General features: G+C 44.3%; 1 protein-coding gene across 1 annotated transcript in view; it reads left to right on the top strand.

Moving 5' to 3' along the window:
- GRB10 (growth factor receptor bound protein 10) overlaps positions 1-19824 on the top strand; it is a 126509-nt gene that overhangs the window by 17411 nt on the left and 89274 nt on the right. The window contains exon 2 of the mRNA XM_065884253.1: positions 13901-13991. Coding sequence (XP_065740325.1) covers positions 13901-13991 — 91 coding nt within the window. The remainder of the gene's footprint in view (positions 1-13900; positions 13992-19824) is intronic.

The raw sequence follows: 19824 nt of genomic DNA, 5'->3' as shown, positions 1-19824 counted from the left end.
GGGTACATGTATCATTTCGAATTAGTGTTTTCGTTCTCTTTAGATATCCAGAAATAGAATTGCTGGATCACATGGTGGCTCTGTTTTTCATATTCTGAGGAACCTCCATCCTGTTTTCCATAGTAGCTACACCATTTTACATTTCTGTCAATGCATAGTTTCCTTTCACCACATCCTCTCCAACCCTTCTCATTTCTTTTCTTTTTGATAATACATCCTGACAGGTGTACAGTGATATCTCATTGTTTTGATTTGCATTTCCCTGATGATTAGTGATTCTGAGCATCTTTTCATGTGCCTGTTGGCCGTCTGTGTATCTTCTTTGGGAAAATGTCTATTCAGGTTTTCTGCCCATTTTTTAATAGGATTGTTTGGTTTCTTTTTGTTTTTTTTTTTAGTGTTGAGTTATATAAGTTCTTTATACATTTTGGCTGTTAGCCCCTTGTCATATATACAATTTGCAAATATTTTCTCCCATTCACTAGGGTGCCTTCTTACTTTGTTGATGGTTTCCTTTGCTGTGCAAAAGCTTTTTAATATGATATAGTCCTACTTTTTACTTTTGCTTTTGTGTCTTTTGCTTTGGTGTCAGATTGAAAAAATCATCACCAAGACATCCTTAACATAAGTCAAGGGGCTTACCACCTATGTTTTCTTCTAGGAGTTTTATGATTTCAAGTCTTATGTTCAAGTCTTTAATCCATTTTGAGTTAATTTTTTGGTATGGTAGAAGATAGTGGTTGAGTTTCATTCTTTTGCATGTAGCTCCAGTTTTCCCAACATCATTTATTGAAGAGAGTGTCTTTCCCCATTGTATATTCTTGGCTCCTTTGTCATAAATAATTGCCCATATATGTATGGTTTTATTTCTGGTCTCTCTGTTCTGTTCCTTTGATCTGTGTGTCTGTTTTTGTGCCATTATCGTATTGTTTTAATTACTATAGCTTTGTAATATACAGTTGTCCCTTGGTATCCACGGAGAATTGGTTCCAGGACCCCTCTCAGATACCAAAATCTGCAGATGCTTAAGTCCCTTATATAAAATGGTGTAGTATTTGTGTATAACCTGTGCACATCCTTCCATATACTTTAAATGATCTCTCAATCACTTATAATACCCAGTACCATGTAAACACTATCTAAAGCATTGGAAATACAACATAAATGTATTGCATTGCTGGTGTACAGCAATTCAAGTTTGCTGTTTGGAATTTCCTGGAATTTTTTTTTCAAATATTTTCAATCCGCAGTTGGTTGAATCCTCACATGTAGGACCCACGGATATGGAGAGCCAACTGTGGTTTGAAATCAGGGAACTTGAAGCCTCCAGCTTTGCTGTTCTTTCCCAAGACTGCTTTGGCTATTCGGGGTTTTCGTGGTTCCATACAAATTTTAAGACTATTTGTACTATTCCTTTGAAAAATGAAAAATTTTGATAGGGATTGCATTGAATCTGTAGATTGCTTTGGATAATATGGACAGTTTAACAATATTGGTTTCTCTAATCCATGAGCATGGAATATCTTCCATTCATGTGCCTCTTCAATTTCTTCCATTCATGTCTTATTGTTTTCAGTGTACAGGCCTTTCATCTCCTTGGTTAGATTTATTCTTAGGTACTTTATTCTTTTTGATGTAATTGTAAATGAGATTATTTTCTTTATTTCTCATTGTTGGTATATATAGGTGCAATTGATTTTGTATCCTGAAACTTTACTGAGTTCATTTGTTATTAGCTCTAACAGTCTTTTGATGGAGCCTGTAGGGTTTTCTATATACAATTTCATGGCATCTCCAAACAGTGAGTTTCACTTTTTGCTTTCCAATTTGGATAACTTTTGCTTCTTTTTCTTGCCTAATTGCTCTGGCTACTGCTTCCAATACTATGTCGAATAAGAGTGGCAGGAGTAGGCATCCTTGTCTTGTTCCTGATATTAGAGGAAATGCTTTCAGCTTTTCACCACTGAGTATGATGTTAGCTGTGGGCATATCATATACGACCTCTATTATGTTGAGGTATATTCCCTCTATACCCACTTTGTTGAAAGTTTTTATCAAAAATGATACTGAATTTTGTCAAATGCTTTTTCTGCATCTGTTGAGATCATGATTTTTTTAGCCTTCGTTTTGTTAATTTGGTGTATCATATTGACCGATCTGTACATGTTGAATCATACTTGCATCCCTGGAATAAATCCCACTTGATCATGGTATATGATCATTTTAATGTATTGTTGAATTTGGTTTGCTAATATTTTGTTGAGGATTTTTACATCCATGTCCATTAGGGATATTAGCTTATAATTTTCTTGTGGCATCTTTGTTTGGTATTAGGGTAATGCTGTCCTTATAAAATGAGTTTGGAAGCGTTCCCTCCTCTTCTGTTTTCTGGAGGAATTTGAGAAGGATTGGTATTGATTCTTCTTGGAAAGTTTGGTAGCATCCACCAGTGAAGCCATCTGATCCTGGACTTTCTTTTGTTGGGAGGATTTTTATTACTGATTAAATATCCTTACTAGTAATAAGTTTGTTCAGGTTTTCTGTTTCATCATCATTCAGTCTTAGTAGGTTGTATGTTTCTAGATATTTATCCATTTCTTCTAGGATGTCCAGTTTGTTGGTGTGTAATTGTTTGTGGTAGATTCTTATGTTTCTTTGTAAATTGTGATATCAGTTATTAAGTCTTCTTTTTCATTTCTGATTTTATTTATTTGTGTCCTCTTTTTGTCCTGCTGAGTCTAGCTAATGGTTTGTCAATGTTGTTTATTTCTTTCAAAGACCAGGATCTTAGTTTCATTGATCTTCTCTATCGCCTTTTTAGTCTCCATTTCATTTATTTCTGTCTTAAATTTTATTTCCTCACTTCTCCTATCTTTGGGCTTTGTTTGTTCTTCTTTATCTAGTTCCTTGAGGTGTAAAGTTAGGTTGTTTATTTGAGACTTTTCTTGTTTCTTGAAGTAGGCCTGTGTCACTGTGAGCTTTCCTCTTAGAACTGCTTTTGCTGTATCGCACAAATTTTGCGTTTGCTATAACTCCATTTTCATTTGTCTCAAGGTATTTTTTATTTTTTTATTTCTTCTTTGAACCATTGGCTGTTCAGTAGCATATTGTTTAATCTCCACTTACTTGCCAATTTTACAGTTTTCTTCATGTAATTGATTTCTAGTTTCATATTATCGTGATCAGAAAATAGCGCTTGATCTGATTTCTGTTGTAAATGTATTAAGACTTGTGTTATGGACTAACATAAGATCTAGCTTGGGAAATGTTCCATGGGTACTTGAGAAGATCGTGTATTCTGCTGCCTTCAGGTGGAATGCTCTGTATATATCTGTACAAGCCATGTATTCTAGTGTATCTTTTAAGGCTAATGTTTCCTTATTGATTTTCCGTCTGGGTGATCTAGCCATTGATGTAAGTGGGGTATTAAAGTCCCTACTATTACTGTATTGCTATCTATTTCTCCTTTTAGTTCTGGTAATAGTTGCTTTATATAGTTAGGCACTCCTGTTTGAGTGCACAGATATTTACAAATGTTACATCCTCTTGTTGGGTCGACCTCTTTATCATTATGTGATGTCCTTCTTTGTCTCTTATTGCAGTCTTTGTTTCCAGGTCTTTTGTCTGATATAAGTATAGTTACTCCAGCTTTCTTTTGGTTTCCATTTGTAGGAAATGTCTTTTTCCATCCCTTCACTTTCAGTCAGTGTGTGGTCTTATATGTGAATTAAGTCTCTTGTAGGCAGCCTATAGATTGGTCATATATATATATATATTTTTTTTTGGCGGTACACGGGCCTCTCACCACTGTGGCCTCTCCCGTTGCGGAGCACAGCCTTCGGACGGGCAGGCCCAGCGGCCATGGCTCACGGGCCCAGGCGCTCTGCGGCACGTGGGATCCTCCTGGACTGGGGCACAAACACGCCCCTGCATCGGCAGGCAGACCCCCAACCACTGCGCCACCAGAGAAGCCCTGGTCTTATATTTTTATCCATTCAGTCACCCCATGACTTCTGATAGAAGGGTTTAGTCCATTTATATTTAAATTAATTATCGATAGGTATGACTTTACCGCCATTTTCTTTTTCCGGGCTGTTTCTGTAGTTCCTCTCTGTTCTTTTGTTCTCTTCCTTTACGATTTATGACTTTCTTTAGTGCTTATATAATGCTTATATTCCTTTGTCTTTTTCTTTTGTATATTTTCTGTATAGGTTTTTGCTTTGTGGTTCCTGTGAGGCTTAATAAGTTACATCTATAACAGTCTATTTTAAGTGGATAAGAACTTAAGTTTGATCCCATTCTAAATAAAGCTCAGCATTTTTTCTCTCCCACTCCACCACGTTTTATGTTTTTGATGTCATATTTTGCATCTTTTTATCTTGTTATCCCTTAACTAATTATTTATAAGTGCCTAATTTATATCTATACTATATAATTACCTTTCAGTGAGATTTATTATTATTTCATACGTTTTCTTGTCAACCCTACCCCAGCTCTTGGTCATCAGTCAAACCTTTGTGCTTCTCTCGGAAGCCCATTGTATTTTTGATGTCTCCCAGTCATTGATTATGTACCACAACCTGTCAGTGTGTTTAAGGGGAGGATCTCAGCACCTCAGTACAGGCTGCTTGGAAGCCAGACCCTCAGGCATTAGCTTTCAAAAGTGTATAAATATATACAGTCGTGTGGGGCCCCAAAAGTAAGCCCCGTTGGACAGACTATCTGGTGGTGTCCCCTGGGTGGCCGTCACAAATATTGGGGCTCCATCTGCTCTCTGTGCAGTGCCGTAGGGTGCATCTTTGCACGAGCCGTCTCTCTGGTCGCCAGAGTCTTGTGAATCCCAGGAATGCAGACCCTCTGGCCTCCAGAGCCAGGTGACCAGGTGGCATCCCCTAACTGCTGAAACCAGGGCACTAGACCTGGAAACAAGGGTACGTGTAGCATGTAAAGCTCCCCTCCAGGAGATGCTGGAGCTCTGGAATGCAGCAGAGAGAGGTTGTGAAGATGGCACCGACCTCTGAGCTGGGCTCTTGGGCGGGTGAGTCCAAGCACGTGGGCCCTTCCAGATCACTGCAGTCCTGTGCATCTTGGGACATGAGCCCCTTCGGTTTTCAAAATGAGATGATTTTTCAGGCTTGCCTCTCAGGTGCAGACCCTACACACTGAGGTACTGACGTGGGGTTTGAAGCTTTGCTCCTCGGGAGAAGCTCCACATTTCGAGTTTTCTCCCAGTTGTGGGTCACTGAGCCAGGGGTGGGGTTTATGGCCAGGTCGTGTCCCAGCCCCTCCCTCCTGCCTTGATATGGTTTCCTTCTTGTTTGTCTGACGTGCGGGCATCACTCAGCCAGCCGTAGGTTTTTTAGGAGCAGATTGTTCCCTGGGTGGCTGTAAGGTCGGTGTGTCCGTAGGAACAGGTGAGTTCTGGATCTTCCTGTGTCACCATCTTGAGCCGGAATCTTCACACCCATTTTTAATAAAAATTAGTGATTGTCTGTGGCTCGGGGGAGGGTAACTATGAAATCTGGATCACACCTCCCCACCTGTATATGTTTGAAAGTTCTACACTAAGACATACATGCCGTGGACAGAAGCGGGCTTTGGGCCGTTTAGTTGCCTATTCTTCACTAGGACAGCCGTCTCATAGCTTAGTGGATTTCCATTTTGATTTGTTCCACGGCTTTAACTGCACCTTGTGTGAAATGATAGAAGCCATGACACTCGCATTTCCCACGTTGATTTTCAGAAGCGGTGGCCTGTTGTGCCTTAGCTGGGGTCAGCAGTTTCTCCAGGCAGCAAGGTCAGGGGGCAGGAGGGCTACCTGGTGGGAAAGACCTGGGGGAGGCCCAAGAGCTGCCGGGAGCTGGAGCGGGGATCCCTTGTCATTACGTCTTTTCCCTGCTCAGCAGAGGGCCAGCTGTCGGTAGGGCTGTGGGTGGCTGGGAGCCACTCTGGCTTTGTCTTAGCCGCCGCCTCGGGCTGCTGTCCTGGGACTGCCCGTTCCCCTACACCATTCTCGTGCACTGTTGGCTGGTTGGTTTTGGGTCCTCTAGTGTTTACGTTTATTCACGTTAGATTTCTGCTTGTAGATTCTGATTGAGCATTCTCGCTTGTCGAGTACATTTCAGTTCCTCTCGTTCTGTTTTCTGTGGTGTTGATCTTTGTTCAACTTAGCAGGGTAACTAAGGGCACCTACTGTGTCTTTATTCAGGTCCCTGAGAGATTATATACAGGCAGGTGTGAGGACAAATCCCTGGGACGCCCACTAGAGAGGGATCTTGTTTACGGACTTCTTGTCCCTGTTGCTTACTGACCATCACTGAACACCTGGTAGCTTTAGTCACTCAACAGACCCTTTGTTTACATCATTTTAATTTAATCATCCCAACCGACCTGGGAGGTCCCCATTCTTCCCCAAGGAAGCACAGAGATGCAGGAAGTTGCCCAATGTCACAGGACCAACCAGCAGGTTGGAAACTGGGATTTGACCCCAGAGTCTGGCCTTACCTGTTCATTCCCATTTGTTACCCGGCAGATGCTGTGCTGACTGTTACACCCCGGTCTCATCAAATTCTCCTAGCTGCTCTCCGAGGCATATGTGACCCCAGAACTGCTCACCTGCCCAGTGAACGTTTCTGGTCCCTGGAGCAGTGTTCTTCTTGAGCATCTTGTACTGTTCCACAGCAGCTTAGGCCAGGGTTTATTAGACGTGAGTGCCAGCTGACAGTTGGCCTCTTGCCTGTTCTGCACCCAGGCTGCATTGTCAAGGTCTTCGCTGAAACACAGGTCGTTCTGCTGGCCTCCAGCAGGGGGTTGTGTGTCCCAGGACAGCGTTCCGAGGCCTTGCTTCCATCCTGGGGCCTCTACCTTCACCGCCTCCCTGAGAAGCAGTCGGCAGTGAGGCTGGGGTCGGGCTGGGGGTGGGAGGAGGGGACAGAGTGGTCGGTGCTCTAGGGGAGGAGGGGTGCACCCTCCTTACTTCTCACTTTAATTGAAGCAGGGCAGCGGGGTGAGGGGTAAGTGACCACGGTCCTGTGGGCTGTCCCAGAAAGCTCCAGAAGGGGGTGCCTTTTGGGCTGGACCTGGAGGTTGAGCAGATGGTGTGTATGGAGGGCAGAGAATATTCCAGACAGTGAGGACTCCACAAAGAGCAGGGGGGGGGAGGCACACGACTGTGGCCCCTGGAATGTTCCAGTGAGTGAATCACCTAAGGTAAGGAGCTCAGACTCCAGCTCAGACTCAGGACTGAACAGGGCCCTGGAGTCTGCATTTCTCACTTCTTTCTCCAGGTGAGACTAGCGTGATGCTCTGGGAATGACAGGGAGGGGCCCAAGCCCTGTCGCCAGGCCCTGTGGAGTCCTGACCCCAGCTTGAGGCACTTCTTAGGTTTAATCTTTAAACCTGCAGGTGCCCCCCTGCAGCCCCTCCATGGGCAGAGGCCTCAGCAGTGGGCAGTGGGCGCTCCTGGGCGGCGAGGAGGACAGGTCCAGGATGGGACTGGAGGGTCCAGAGGAGCTGGCCAGGTTGGTGCCCCAGCCTGGAGCCAGCAAGAGGCCCGAAGGAGCAAGCCTGGGGGCGTTCATGCGGCCCCAGAAGTGGGGCTCACTAAGGAACTTTCTAGAGGAATCGCACGGCCGTGCTGGAGAATCAGTCCACGTCTGGCCTCTCCTGCCTGCCCCTTCGCACCCTGTGGCTCACCCCCTACCAGCTCCCAGGGCTCAGCGAGGCTTGGACGAGATCACTTAGCACGAGGTCATCCTGCAGGAGGAAGGTGTCTAGGCCTTGCTTGCTTCCGACTTTGGAAAATGTTTCTAAAGCACATGGGTTTGGGGATCCAGCACTAAATGGTGAAGTGACCCATGCAGCTTTAATGAAGGGGCTCCCAGCCGCCCACCTCTCCGAGGGGTAAACAGCACTATGACCAAGGACTGTGCTTCAGAGAAGCATCGTCGGCTAGTGGCCACCTTCAGAGAAGAACCCGCGCCTTCCTCTGCAGGCCATGGGCCTCGTGCAGACAAGGAGGCTGTGTCGTGCTGGCCCTGGGCCCCGGCCTGGCCACTCTGACCCCCTCACCAAGAGGGAGGCCCACCAACCTGGGACGGGAGAACCCCCCCAGACAGACCAAACTAGTCCTGGAGGAGACCAGGCCAGCCCAGCGAGAAGACTTTACCCTGGTCCCAGTTTGTATTATCGTGCACTTCTCTGCACTTGACCTTCCAGCACTGTGGGGAGTTTCTGTTCTGTGCCACGGTGGGCCTTCGTGCTCTGGCTTTAGTTTACAAACACCATCAGTTTCCATACTATTTCATTTCTCTTGGCTTTGCAAGATAATAGAGTTCTTGTCCGAAGCTTCTATATGCTGACTTCTGCTCTTTCGATCTGGGAGTTTTATACATGAACAAATGAGGCAATTGTCGAGATTTTGTTCTTACTGCTGTAATTTGTCAGGCAAGCCTGTCAGATTTCAAATGGTACTTTAGGTGTAGAGTTGCCAGATACACTAGAACCTGCCAAGTTAAATTCAGATAAACCACAACATTTTTTTTTAGGATAAGCCCCATGCAATATTTGGGACATACACCAGAAAAACTATTAGTTGTTTGTCTGAAATTCAAGTTTCACTGAACGTTCTGTATTTTTAGTTGCTAAATCTGGTCACGCTATTTAGACAAGTTTGCCTTAAATTAGGTTAGAAGGTTACTTGTTTTCTGAACAGAGGTCTCGGTGGGGTCTGCCGTGCACATCACTGAAAAGAGGTGTTCTCAGGAGGGCAGCGTGTTGCTGGGTGACTGGCTCTCAGAATGGCAGGTGCACGGGAAACACCGAGGTGTTTGTCTACCTGTCAGGCCACGCCCAACCCCAGAAACGCCTTGAGCAGGGCCTCGGGTCAGCTGGACCCCCAAACCCTTTGAAATATGTGGGGTATCACAGCTTCTTGGTTTATACTTTCGATGCTTGTGTGGTCTGATTTCAGTCAGATGGTCCACTCCCAACATTCGTGTTAGTAATGGGTAGTAGTTACTTAAATATAAGGAAATATTCCAGATGGAAGTTTAAATAATCCAAGCAGACTTCTGTTACCAAACGCAAGTCCATGTGCCTGATACACAGTGAGGCCAAACTATACTGAAGTATTGGAGTTTGGAGCAGAGAAAGGTTTATTGCAGGGCCATGCAAGGAGGTGGGTGGCTTATGCCCCAGAAAACCCCGAACTACCCCGAAGGGTTTCAGCAAAGCATTTGTAAAGGCCAGGTGAGGGGGCATGGTTGGTTGCTGCAGGCTTCTTGGTGTCACAATCCTTTGTTCTTACAGCTGTCCACGTATGTCAGTTCACAATGTTCCTGTAAGCCTTCAGCAAGAGGAATGTTACTCTCTGTTCTGCAACTTTTTATTTCTGTATGAATGGAAAAGTGTTATATCCTTAAGGGTCAGAGCCTTGAGAATGGGCTCTCCTGTGTATTTAACTCGAAGCAAAAGCAATAGAGGACAGAGGTTAAAGTAAAAGAAACAGATCCAATATGGAGTCAGATTCGTTCTTCCCTATGACACTTTGACACTGCTTGTTTAGAAGAAAGTGGCTGAGGAACTCCTGTAAAAGCAGCAAAGGGGGAAACATATGCTGATGATAAACGTGTCCAGCAGCAGTGAGCATGGGAACCTGGGAGCTAGCCCAGGAAGGAGCAGGTCTGTGGCACCAACGAGGACCACAGACCCCTGTGTGCGTGGATTGTAACGTGGGATGTGAAAGTGACCTTCCAGACCAGGCACGAGGGAAGATTGGGTGATAAATGGGCCTGCGTGGACTGGTCAGTTTTTGGCCTCACCTCTTCCTGCCCTCCAAAATAGATGGCAGAGGGATGAAAGAGAACGCACCCAGTCGGGGAAGAAACCAGGACAACACGTAAATGGATGCTTCAGGTGTAAAATAATGAGCCCCAAAGAAAAGTTCAATAAACTCGACTGCATTGACTTAAGCTCTGAGAATCAAAAAATGTAATTAAGTCTCAGACAAGGTGGGAAAAGTATTTGCTACAAAGAGGACCAGACTTTGTTTCTTAGCACATAAAGAGCTCATCCTGGGAGATTAAGAGACAGACCGACATATCTGGGGAGTCCAGGGCCTCAGGGCTGGTGTCCTCCCAGCCGTCCGGCAGGCGGTGTGCGGCCCATTCGACAGATTTTGCCAGCTGACTCAGCGAGTCCAGACGCTGGTCCCAAACCCTCAGCTGGGTGATGGGGGGCTGAGGTTCCTTCACAGAGGCTCGATTGGGAGCCCTTGCACTGGTCCAGCTGGCCTGTCAAAAAAAGGGTAGTCCAAAAGGAGAAACACAAAGGCCTGATAAGCATATGAAAAAAATGCCCAACTTCAGGATTTAAGACCTGCTTGTGAAAACCACGGGATTAGGCCACACTGCCTGCCTCTGGGACTGACTGGCAAGATAAAAATTCCGAAACGGTCACCATCACAGTGTCAGCTGCCTGGGATGTTGGGAAGTGGGCAGGTCTCTGTTTCAGGTGGAGGGGTAAGCTGAGTGAACGAGAGCTTGACAGTGTGTGTCTAGACTCAAAAAAAAGCACCTAACTTTCGACCTAGGCCTTCTACCTCTGGGGACCCTAAGCGAATGCTCAGAAATGTGGACAAGCTTTTATGCACAGAGGTATTTGCTTGATTGTACTTATGTTTATCTGAAGTTTGCAAATGGCCGGAAGTGTTTCTGAGACTAGTTTAGAATCTGAATAAATGATACTTACCAAGGTTTTAAAATAACCTCTTGTGATGTAAATTGGGGAAAAAACACAAAATTGTTTATACCATGTGATTTCCGCAGTGTCCAGCTACGCATAGTAAAGGTGCAAAGTCCAGGGGAATGCTACCTTACCCCACTGTCATGGGATTTAGGCTAATTTTTGTGTCTGTATTTGCAAAAATTTATATGGGTGGTTTTAAGATTTGGAAAAGAAGGAAAAAAATATTTCTCTCAGATGGTAAAGAGCCGATTGGATGGAGAGACACTGGGCTGTGGAGGTGCTGAAAATAGGTGGGGTGACCCCGGACGGGGAGACTGCTGAATCTCTTAGGCTGGGGGGACCACCCTGTACTCTAACCTTGACAGCCCAGCTCCACCTTCAGCACCTTGTGGGCGGGGGAGGGGGGCAGTCTTAGTGGCATCACTCTTGCCTCCCAGACACCATGTTCTCCAAACTAATCCCTCTCCTCTCTCCCAATCAAAACCTTACTTTCTTAACAAACTCTACGTTCGCCAGTTGGGTATTAATGAAAGAAATCGTGTTACACAGCTACTTAATGGGGTGTGCTAGAATTATGAAAGGGCTGATGGGGAATGTTTGTTGCCATGGAAAATTTCAGAAAGCTACGTTAACATATGACAGTAGGTGTCATGACTGTGATTCCATTTTTTATCAGAATCATTTGTAACCCCCATGTGATTCAAATATAACATATACGCTATCCATAAAAAATTCAAACATTGCATCTGTACACACTCTCTGTGTGTGCATTTTTTTTTTTTCTCTTTGAAAGAACTGCCCAGAAACTGCTGATAGGATAACATCCTTGTGTGACGGAAGAGAGGTTCATGTTCACTTTTGTCCCTATACTTTTCTTTAGCATCTAGATTTTCCTAACTAGCAAGCATTATGTCTGTGATTAAAAAAGCCAAAAGAGAGCTATTCCTTTTGAAGGGGGAGAGCAGAGAGAGAGAAACGCATGAAAACCTCTCCCTTACCAGAGGTCTTTGTTGAGTTTTCCCAGGTTTTCTGGAGGCAGGTGTGAAGGCGGCTGTGCTCCCCGGGTAGCAAGCATCTTCTCTCCCTTCTGGACTCTCTCCGTGCTGCTCCCTACTCTGCCCTCCCTCTCTTGGGAGTGGCCCCAGCGGAGTGTGGACCAGACCCACACCTGTGGACGCACAGTGGGGTTATCACCCATCCTCTTGGCCGGGCAGGCCAAGGCTCTGGATGCAGAAGCTACTGGCCAGGGGGTGGGGGGAGCATTCAGGCCATAAAGTGTCTTGTCAGAATAATGTGCTTTTTTGGAGTTTCTTGTGTGAGCAGCTTGGGCTGGAAGGCACTTGGGTTCTGGGGCCCAGCTGCCTGGGGTCCAGTCTCAGGGCTGCCCCTAACCACGGGGTGATAGCGGGTGGACGCTCCTTCCATGCCTCAGCTTCCTCATCTATGAAATGGGAGTTCGGCTGGTAGCATAAGCTCCACGCCATGCCAGCACCCAGGGGGTGGGGGAGGGGGACTTTCCATGTGCGGAGCTTTGTGGTACCAGGATGCTGAAGGTAGCTACTTGTACTTGTGTCAATTTTTATTAATATTAATAGATTTTCCATGTAGGTCTTATACTTTCTGACACAGTTCTAAAACCTTTCCAATTACAGAGGCAATATATGTGCATTTATAAAAATTACGAAAGCTTCTTAAATCTACCGGAGAAGTCTGTCATCTCTCCACCCCAAGTTAATCACTGCTAATACTTTATTTTAAGCATGTAAATATTGTACAGGCCCATTTTCTTTGTCCATGTTTTAATGTATCTTTCATTGGCTTGATTATAATCCCATGAAGATGTTTTTCTGGAGTTGTGGGCTTTTTTTTTTTTTGCGGTACGCGGGCCTCTCACTGTTGTGGCCTCTCCCATCGTGGAGCACAGGCTCCGGATGCGCAGGCTCGGCGGCCATGGCTCATGGGCCCAGCCGCTCCGCGGCATGTGGGATCTTCCCGGACCGGGGCACGAACCCGTGTCCCCTGCATCGGCAGGCGGACTCTCAACCAATGTACCACCAGGGAAGCCCTGGAGTTGTGGGCTTGATTTTAATGTTGCCGTTTTAACTTTTGCTGAAAAATTTTCTCTTCACCTGAGGTCTAAAAAATGCCACTGAATATACACACTACTATGTATAAAATAGATAACCAACAGAGACCTACTGTATAGCACAGGGAGCTCTACTCAGTATTCTGTAATAACCTACAAGGGGAAAGAATCTGAAAAATAATGAATGTATGTGTGTATATATATATATATATACTGAATCACTGTGCTGTACACCTGAAACTAACACAATATTGTAAATCAACTAGACTCCAATAAAATTAGAAAAAAAAAAGAGGAAAAAATACTGAAATAGAAACAAAATACAATAGGGTTAAAAAAGCTAAAAGATTATTCTTTGAAAATATCAATAAAATGTATTTCCCACTAATCAGTGAAACAAATCAAGAAAGATCCCACCAACAACCAGTAACAGGAAAATTATAGTGACATCTCTTCAGATAGTAAAATAAAATCAGAGGATGTTATGAATAATATGCCAATAAATTTGGAATTTTAGATTAGACAAGCGCCTATAAAAATATAATTTATTAAAACTGATGTAGGAAAAAATTTTAATCTGAATAAATCTATACTATTAGGAAAATTTCTTTTTGCAGTGCCACTGAGCTCTGGATGCTCTGTGGAGGGTCTAATTATAAAACAGTCGCTGGGCCTTTCCGTACCAGGTAACAGACCACCTAGGGCTTGATCACCAGTAATTGTTACAGAAGATGCCTGTACTCCATGGAATGCTAATTCTTTACATTTATGGCTTAAACCCTGCAGTTGACAGTAATTCTTTTTGAATTGCTATTCAGGGAAAGCAATTTAAGCCAAAAACAAGGAGTAACTTTTTCTTCCAACTCCCTAGCCAGCAGGCTATCCCTTTTTATGATTAACTTTCCTTTTACTGCGTATTTTAAACAACTGTCGTTCAAAACTAAAAAAGTATATAAATCGAAAAAGTAAGAAATGGGGGAAGAAAGAAAAGAAATGCTGGGGGGTGGTGGATGTGACCCCTGTGAAGTGCTTCTTTTGACCAGAGCCTTTCCGCACCTGTCTCTCCAGGACCAGGTGGAACAGACATCTCCTCGCCGTCCTGGCAATCTGGCAGGACCCGGCTTCCCAGCGCCGCCTGACCGGCTGGCGAATCACCAAGGTAAGGACGGAGTCACAAAAGCGCCCTGACACAGATGCCCTGACTCTCACTACAGCTTTGCAGCGATGCTAGGCTTTGTATTCTAAGAAACTGTTCCTGGCTCTGATATAAGAAGATGCTGACCTTAGCTCTTCTTTTCCCCTTCAAGGAAAATAAACTCTGTAAAAGAGAGAAATACTTGATTTATGACATCTTCCTATAGTTTCTTTCAATGAACCAACTTCAGTGAGCAAAACTTCCAAATAGATTTCATGTGAATTTTCCCAGGATTCAACTTCAAGGCAACCTTAGAGGCCCCTCCATGGTGGGACCCTCTTGATTTTGGCATTTTTATTTACACTTAAGCTGGTTTTGCGTGTATGTACTCTTGGCAGTTCTCTACTTTCCTAGGATTCCTTCTGTTTCTTCTGGTTAAATGGTTACGAGGTCTGGTAACTTAGGTCTAATAAACCCAAGCTTTCACGTAGGGCAGGACTTAGGAAGATAATAGGTCTGATCATGAGATGGGACAGGAAGAGCACACATGGCTGGTGGTTGAGATTATTAGAGAGTTTAAGTATCAGAAATTGTAGGGTTTAGAGCTGGTAGGAATTAGAATAATCAGATTTTCTTAATTGCCTAAGGAGAAAGAGGATGAAATTTAGCAAAAATAAAGTCTGAGAGCTAGCCATGAAGTCAAAAGGATGTTTTCTCGAGCATTAGAAGATTTGTAAAAGCTGTCGGGATTTCCTGTGTCAAGTGTAATTTTAGGGTGCCCTTCTCGAAAACTCTCACACAAAGTGATGCGAGAGGAGTACCAGTTTGATCACATCGGCTTTGAAACTCAGGGAAATCTTAGCTTATTACATCTCACTGCTTACACTGAGTGACCTGGAGTCTGCGTGTCTCAGCAGGTGCGGCTGGGCCTGGGGGAGTGAGTGGACGTGACTCCAGGCTGAACTCAGCTCCCCAGACAGTGCAGGCTTTTAAGCCATCATGACATTGACCACCTTTCCCTCCAGTCTTCAGTAATTCTGCACACACGGCACATAAAACAGGAAAATCAAAAGGACTCAGCCTGGCTCAGACACAGGACGGAGATGCCCCCAGAGCAGTGAGCAGTGCTGACATCCGTGCCCACCAGGCTGCAGGTCCCAAAGCCACCACCGACGGCAGCGGTTCAGGTCCCAGGGACTAGTAGGGGCCAAGTTCCTGCAGCTCGCTGGGAGCTGGGGTGGGGCACGCCCCCTCCTGAAAGACCCTGGAAAACAGTGCATGTGGACCTACGGCCAGGCAGCTGGCACGGCCCCGCAGCACTGCAGCCTCCCCTGAGGAGGTCCCTGAGCGTCCCAATACCCCAGCACACGGGAGGGTGGGCAGGGGACGCAGAAGCCCAGCCCAGCCCAGGTACCACTGCACGCCCGTGTTCCCAGCACGGGAAGCAGTCTGCTACGAGGCAGCGCAGCTCCCAGGATCGAGAGATTGCCTCTTAAACGTGCAGATAAATGTGTTTGTAATGCTCTGGAGGTGAAAGCAAGAATAACATCCACCAGAGAGGACAAGAAACTGTGAAACACAATGGGAAGAAATGAAGCAAGAACGGGGGGTGTGAGAGAGAGTCCCTGAGAAGCTTTGGAAATGAGATGAATAGCCATTGGCATTTCCAAAATGCTGGATTTGGTCTAAAGAGAATGGATGAGCCGGAGTCACCTCCCTCTAGCCCAGAGAGTCACGGGAAAACGTGGACGGGCCATTGGACGCGATCATGTAGACGCGCATGAGGACAGGAGAGTGGAGGGAATGGGGGTGGGATTTGAAGAGATGCTGGTCAAGAACGGGCCAGAAATGAGGAGACAGAGCCCCCCCACCGCACTCAGAGAACTAAGAGGAAAGATGACGGTTCTTCCTCATCTAAAAGCATTTAGCGTTATTCCAGAAAATGGAAGACAAGAGAAAATCCAAAGGGAAACAGATTTCACAACCCAGGAATGGCCATTGGATGGATGGCCGACTTGGGCCCAGGAGGAGCCAGAAGACAATGCAGGAGATTTTTAAGGTGTTGAGGGAAAAAGAACTGTCCATCTAAAATTTTATCCCAACATCTTGTGAAAGCAAAACAAAGCTTTCAGATGAAGGTTGAGACAGTTTATTACTGGCAGTCCTCACTAAAAGAATGATTACAAGTTGTACTTCCAGAAGAAGAAATGTGGATTGTGAGGAAGGCCTGGAAGCATGAAAACAGTAATGGGCCGAGAAGGAAATGCTGTGTCATAAGCTGAATTCTATGTGAATTGTTAAAACCAGGTTAAACTAAAACTTTGGTTAATTAGCCATTGGGAATGAGTGTTAAATGTGTGATGGAGTCATAGTAAGACCCTAGTTAGGATAAAAGGAATGTAAAATGACTTGAGACTACATTAGAAAAAAAGATAGTTAACGTATTTTAAAATATTAGGTGCAACTAAAATATTGACTGTAATTACTCAAAGAATATGTGTATAATCTGTAGTTTCTAACCTAGCAGAAAAAAATATGAGAATCTACAGTTTATAAAAACAACCAACATCAAGCAGAAAAGGGCGAAAAACCAGATGTGAACAAAAAAGGATGTCAGGGCTTCCCTGGTGGTGCAGTGGTTGAGAATCCGCCTGCCGATGCAGGGGACACGGGTTCGTGCCCCAGTCCGGGAAGATTGCACGTGCCGCGAAGCGGCTGGGCCCCTGAGCCATGGCCGCTGAGCCTGCGCGTCCGGAGCCTGTGCTCCACAACGGGAGAGGCCACAGCAGTAAGAGGCCCGCGTACCGCAAAAAAAAAAAAAAAAAAAGGCATGTACTACAGCTTGGAGATTATAAAATGCTGCAAAATGGTATTCAAGACCAAATTTCTAATCTTTAAAAGAAGGAAAAATTGAAATTAGAAGAATGAAAATAGTATAACTCTAAGGAATGTAGAAGGAAGTCATTATAAAAGTTAAGATCAGGGGCTTCCCTGGTGGCGCAAGGTTGAGAGTCCGCCTCCCGATGCAGGGGGCGTGGGTTCATGCCCCGCTCCGGGGGGATCCCACGTGCTGCTGGGCCCGTGACCGTCCGGAGCCTGTGCTCCGCAACGGGAGGGGCCGCAACAGTGAGAGGCCCACGTACCGCAAAAAAAAAAAAAAAAAGTTAAGATCAGAAATCATTGAAATGATGAAGAAAATATCAATAGACAGAAACAGAACTAAAGCCAGTGTTTCCTAAAATCTACCAAAATCACAGCCGCTCGGGAGGAAGAAGGACGTGCAAGAAAATCATATGAAGGCATGTCAGAGATAAAAAGTATCGTCAAACGAGAAAACCATGAACAGCTTTATGCCGATAAATGTGCACGTATGAGGGAAATGGATAATTAATGTATTGCAAAAATATACAGACAAAATTGCAACACCGAGTGCTGGGGAGACTGTGGAGCAACAGGAAGTCTAATCATTGCTGGTGGTGATACAAAGCGGTGCAGCCACTTTGGAAGACGGTTTTATAGTTTCTTGCAAAACTAGCCATCCTCTTACCATATGAGACAGCCATTCATGTTCCTTGGTATTTGCTCAAATGAGTTGAAAATTTATGTCCACCTGAAAACTTGCACACAGATATTTATAGTAGCTTCAGTCATAATTGCCAAAAGGTGGAAGGGACCAAGATGTCCTTCAGTAGGTGATGGGTGAATAAACTGTGGTGCAATGTTATTCAGTGTTAGAGAGAAATGAGCTATCAAGCCATGACAAGACACAGAAAATCTTAAATGCATATTACTAAGTAAAAGAACCAGTTTGAAAAGGCTACATACTGTATGATTCCAACTATATGACATTCTGGAAAAGGGAAAACTATGGAGACAGAGGCAACAGTGGGGAAGGATGAAGAGGCAGAACAGAGAGGATTTTGGGGCAGTGAAAATACCATGTGTGATGTTAGAATGCTCGACATCACCATGGATACATTTGTCCAAACCCATGGAATGTACCAAGGTTCACCAAAGGTGGACCCTAAAGTGCGCTGTGGAATTCGTGTGATTTTGATGTGTCAGTGTTGGTTCATCCTTGGTTAAAAAAAAAATGTACCATTCTGGTGAGTGATGGTGCTTTGGGGGCAGCTATGCATATGTAGGGAGTACAGGATAAATGGGAAACTCTGCATCCCCCTCTCAATTTTGTTGTATACCTAAAACTGCTCTAAAAAGAAGGCTTAAAAAAAAAACAAAAACAAAAACCTGATTGCATCTGAAAGAAGAACTAGCTTAGAGATTACCTAAGAAAACCAAGAATGTTTCTTCTGTGCCATGTGAATTAAACATTATGTGACCTGATGGAAAATATAGCTCTGTGAGTACAGACAGCACTCAAAAGTTTTAGGTGGAGAATCCTGAAGGAATAAAGAAGAATAGTTGAAAGGGAGAAACAAAACAGAGTTGACACTTGGAGAAATATCAGATTTTAATAAAGAACTCTGGCAGAGAGGAGTCAGAAAATAATACCACCTCCTCAGAGATGCTCAGGGAATTCTGCAAATGAGTGTCATGGAGCCTTCAAAAAACAAATAATTTCTCTTTTTATGCCAGTGGCTGGAGAGAGAGAGGAGAAGAGCTTTCCCACTCATTTTATAACGTTCTGTAGTTTTGTAAGAGACAGTCCAAGAAATCCAAGTACGGGCCTATTTCACATTTTAACATACAACCAAAAAGTCTGTGGAAAGCATTGAGGAATCATGTTTAACAGTTTATCTTGAATAAAACACAGAACAAACAAATGTTATGACCAAATTGGATTTATTATAATAATGCAAGGATGCTTTCCCATCATTAGACTGTGAACACATTTAACATGTGAAAAGATTAAAGGAAAGGAAATGGTCATTGTACCAGAGACAGAGTTATTAAAGACAGTTCTCCACTCATATAATACAAAACAAACAGTAACAACCAAACTCTTACTAAACCAGTACAGATCTTCCTTGACTTACATCCCTATAAGCTGATTGCAATTTGATAATATCGTTAAGTCAAAAGTGCATTTAATACACCTAACTCACTATAGCTTGGCCTTGCCCACCTTAAATGTTTTCAGAACAGTTTCATTAGCCTACAGTTGGGCAAAATCTAACACAAACCTATTTTACAATAAAATGTCGACTATCTCACGTAATTTATTGAATGCTGTACTGAAGTGGCAGGCAGAATGGTTGTCTGGGTCCAGACTGGTTGCAAGTGTATCAGTGGTTTGCCCTCGTGAGCTGGGCTGCTTGGGCCCTGAGGCTCCCTGCCCAGCGTCACGAGAGAGGATCAGATAGCATGTCGCAGGAAATGATTAAAATGCAAAATTCGAAGTATGATTTCTACTGAATGCGAATCACGTTCTCACCATGTTAAAGTCAAAAAATCCTAAGTGGAAGTACCATTAAGTCAGGGACTGTCTGTTGTAAAAAGAAACCTCTGTAACCTGTTTAAAGTCTGTTTGTTGAAGATATACAGCACCCAGCATCCATGGTGGAGAAATATTAGAGTCACGTCCGTGAAAGTCAGGAATGACACAGAAAGGCCTGCTGTCACAAGAGGTCTTCACCAGTGTCATAAAACAAACACAGAGCCAGAAATGCAAACACCAAAAGGAAGAAATGGAACTGGTGCCTCTTTGCAAATGACGATATCGTACAGAAGAACCCGAACGAACTTTCTGGCCAATCCAATATTATCCAAATAAAAATTCATTTAAAATAAATGAGTCCTGCAAGATGGTAGATAGGTGAGATCAACAGATAAAATGTAAAAATACCTTGTGCAACGGTAGAAAACAATCAGGAAGCGTAATGCAAATAGAAATCCC

The sequence above is a fragment of the Phocoena phocoena genome, chromosome 9, assembly GCF_963924675.1.
Source record: "Phocoena phocoena chromosome 9, mPhoPho1.1, whole genome shotgun sequence".
Taxonomy (NCBI): Eukaryota; Metazoa; Chordata; class Mammalia; order Artiodactyla; family Phocoenidae; genus Phocoena; species Phocoena phocoena.
Note: the sequence above shows the minus strand (reverse complement) of the source record. Positions and strands in the feature narration are given on the sequence as shown.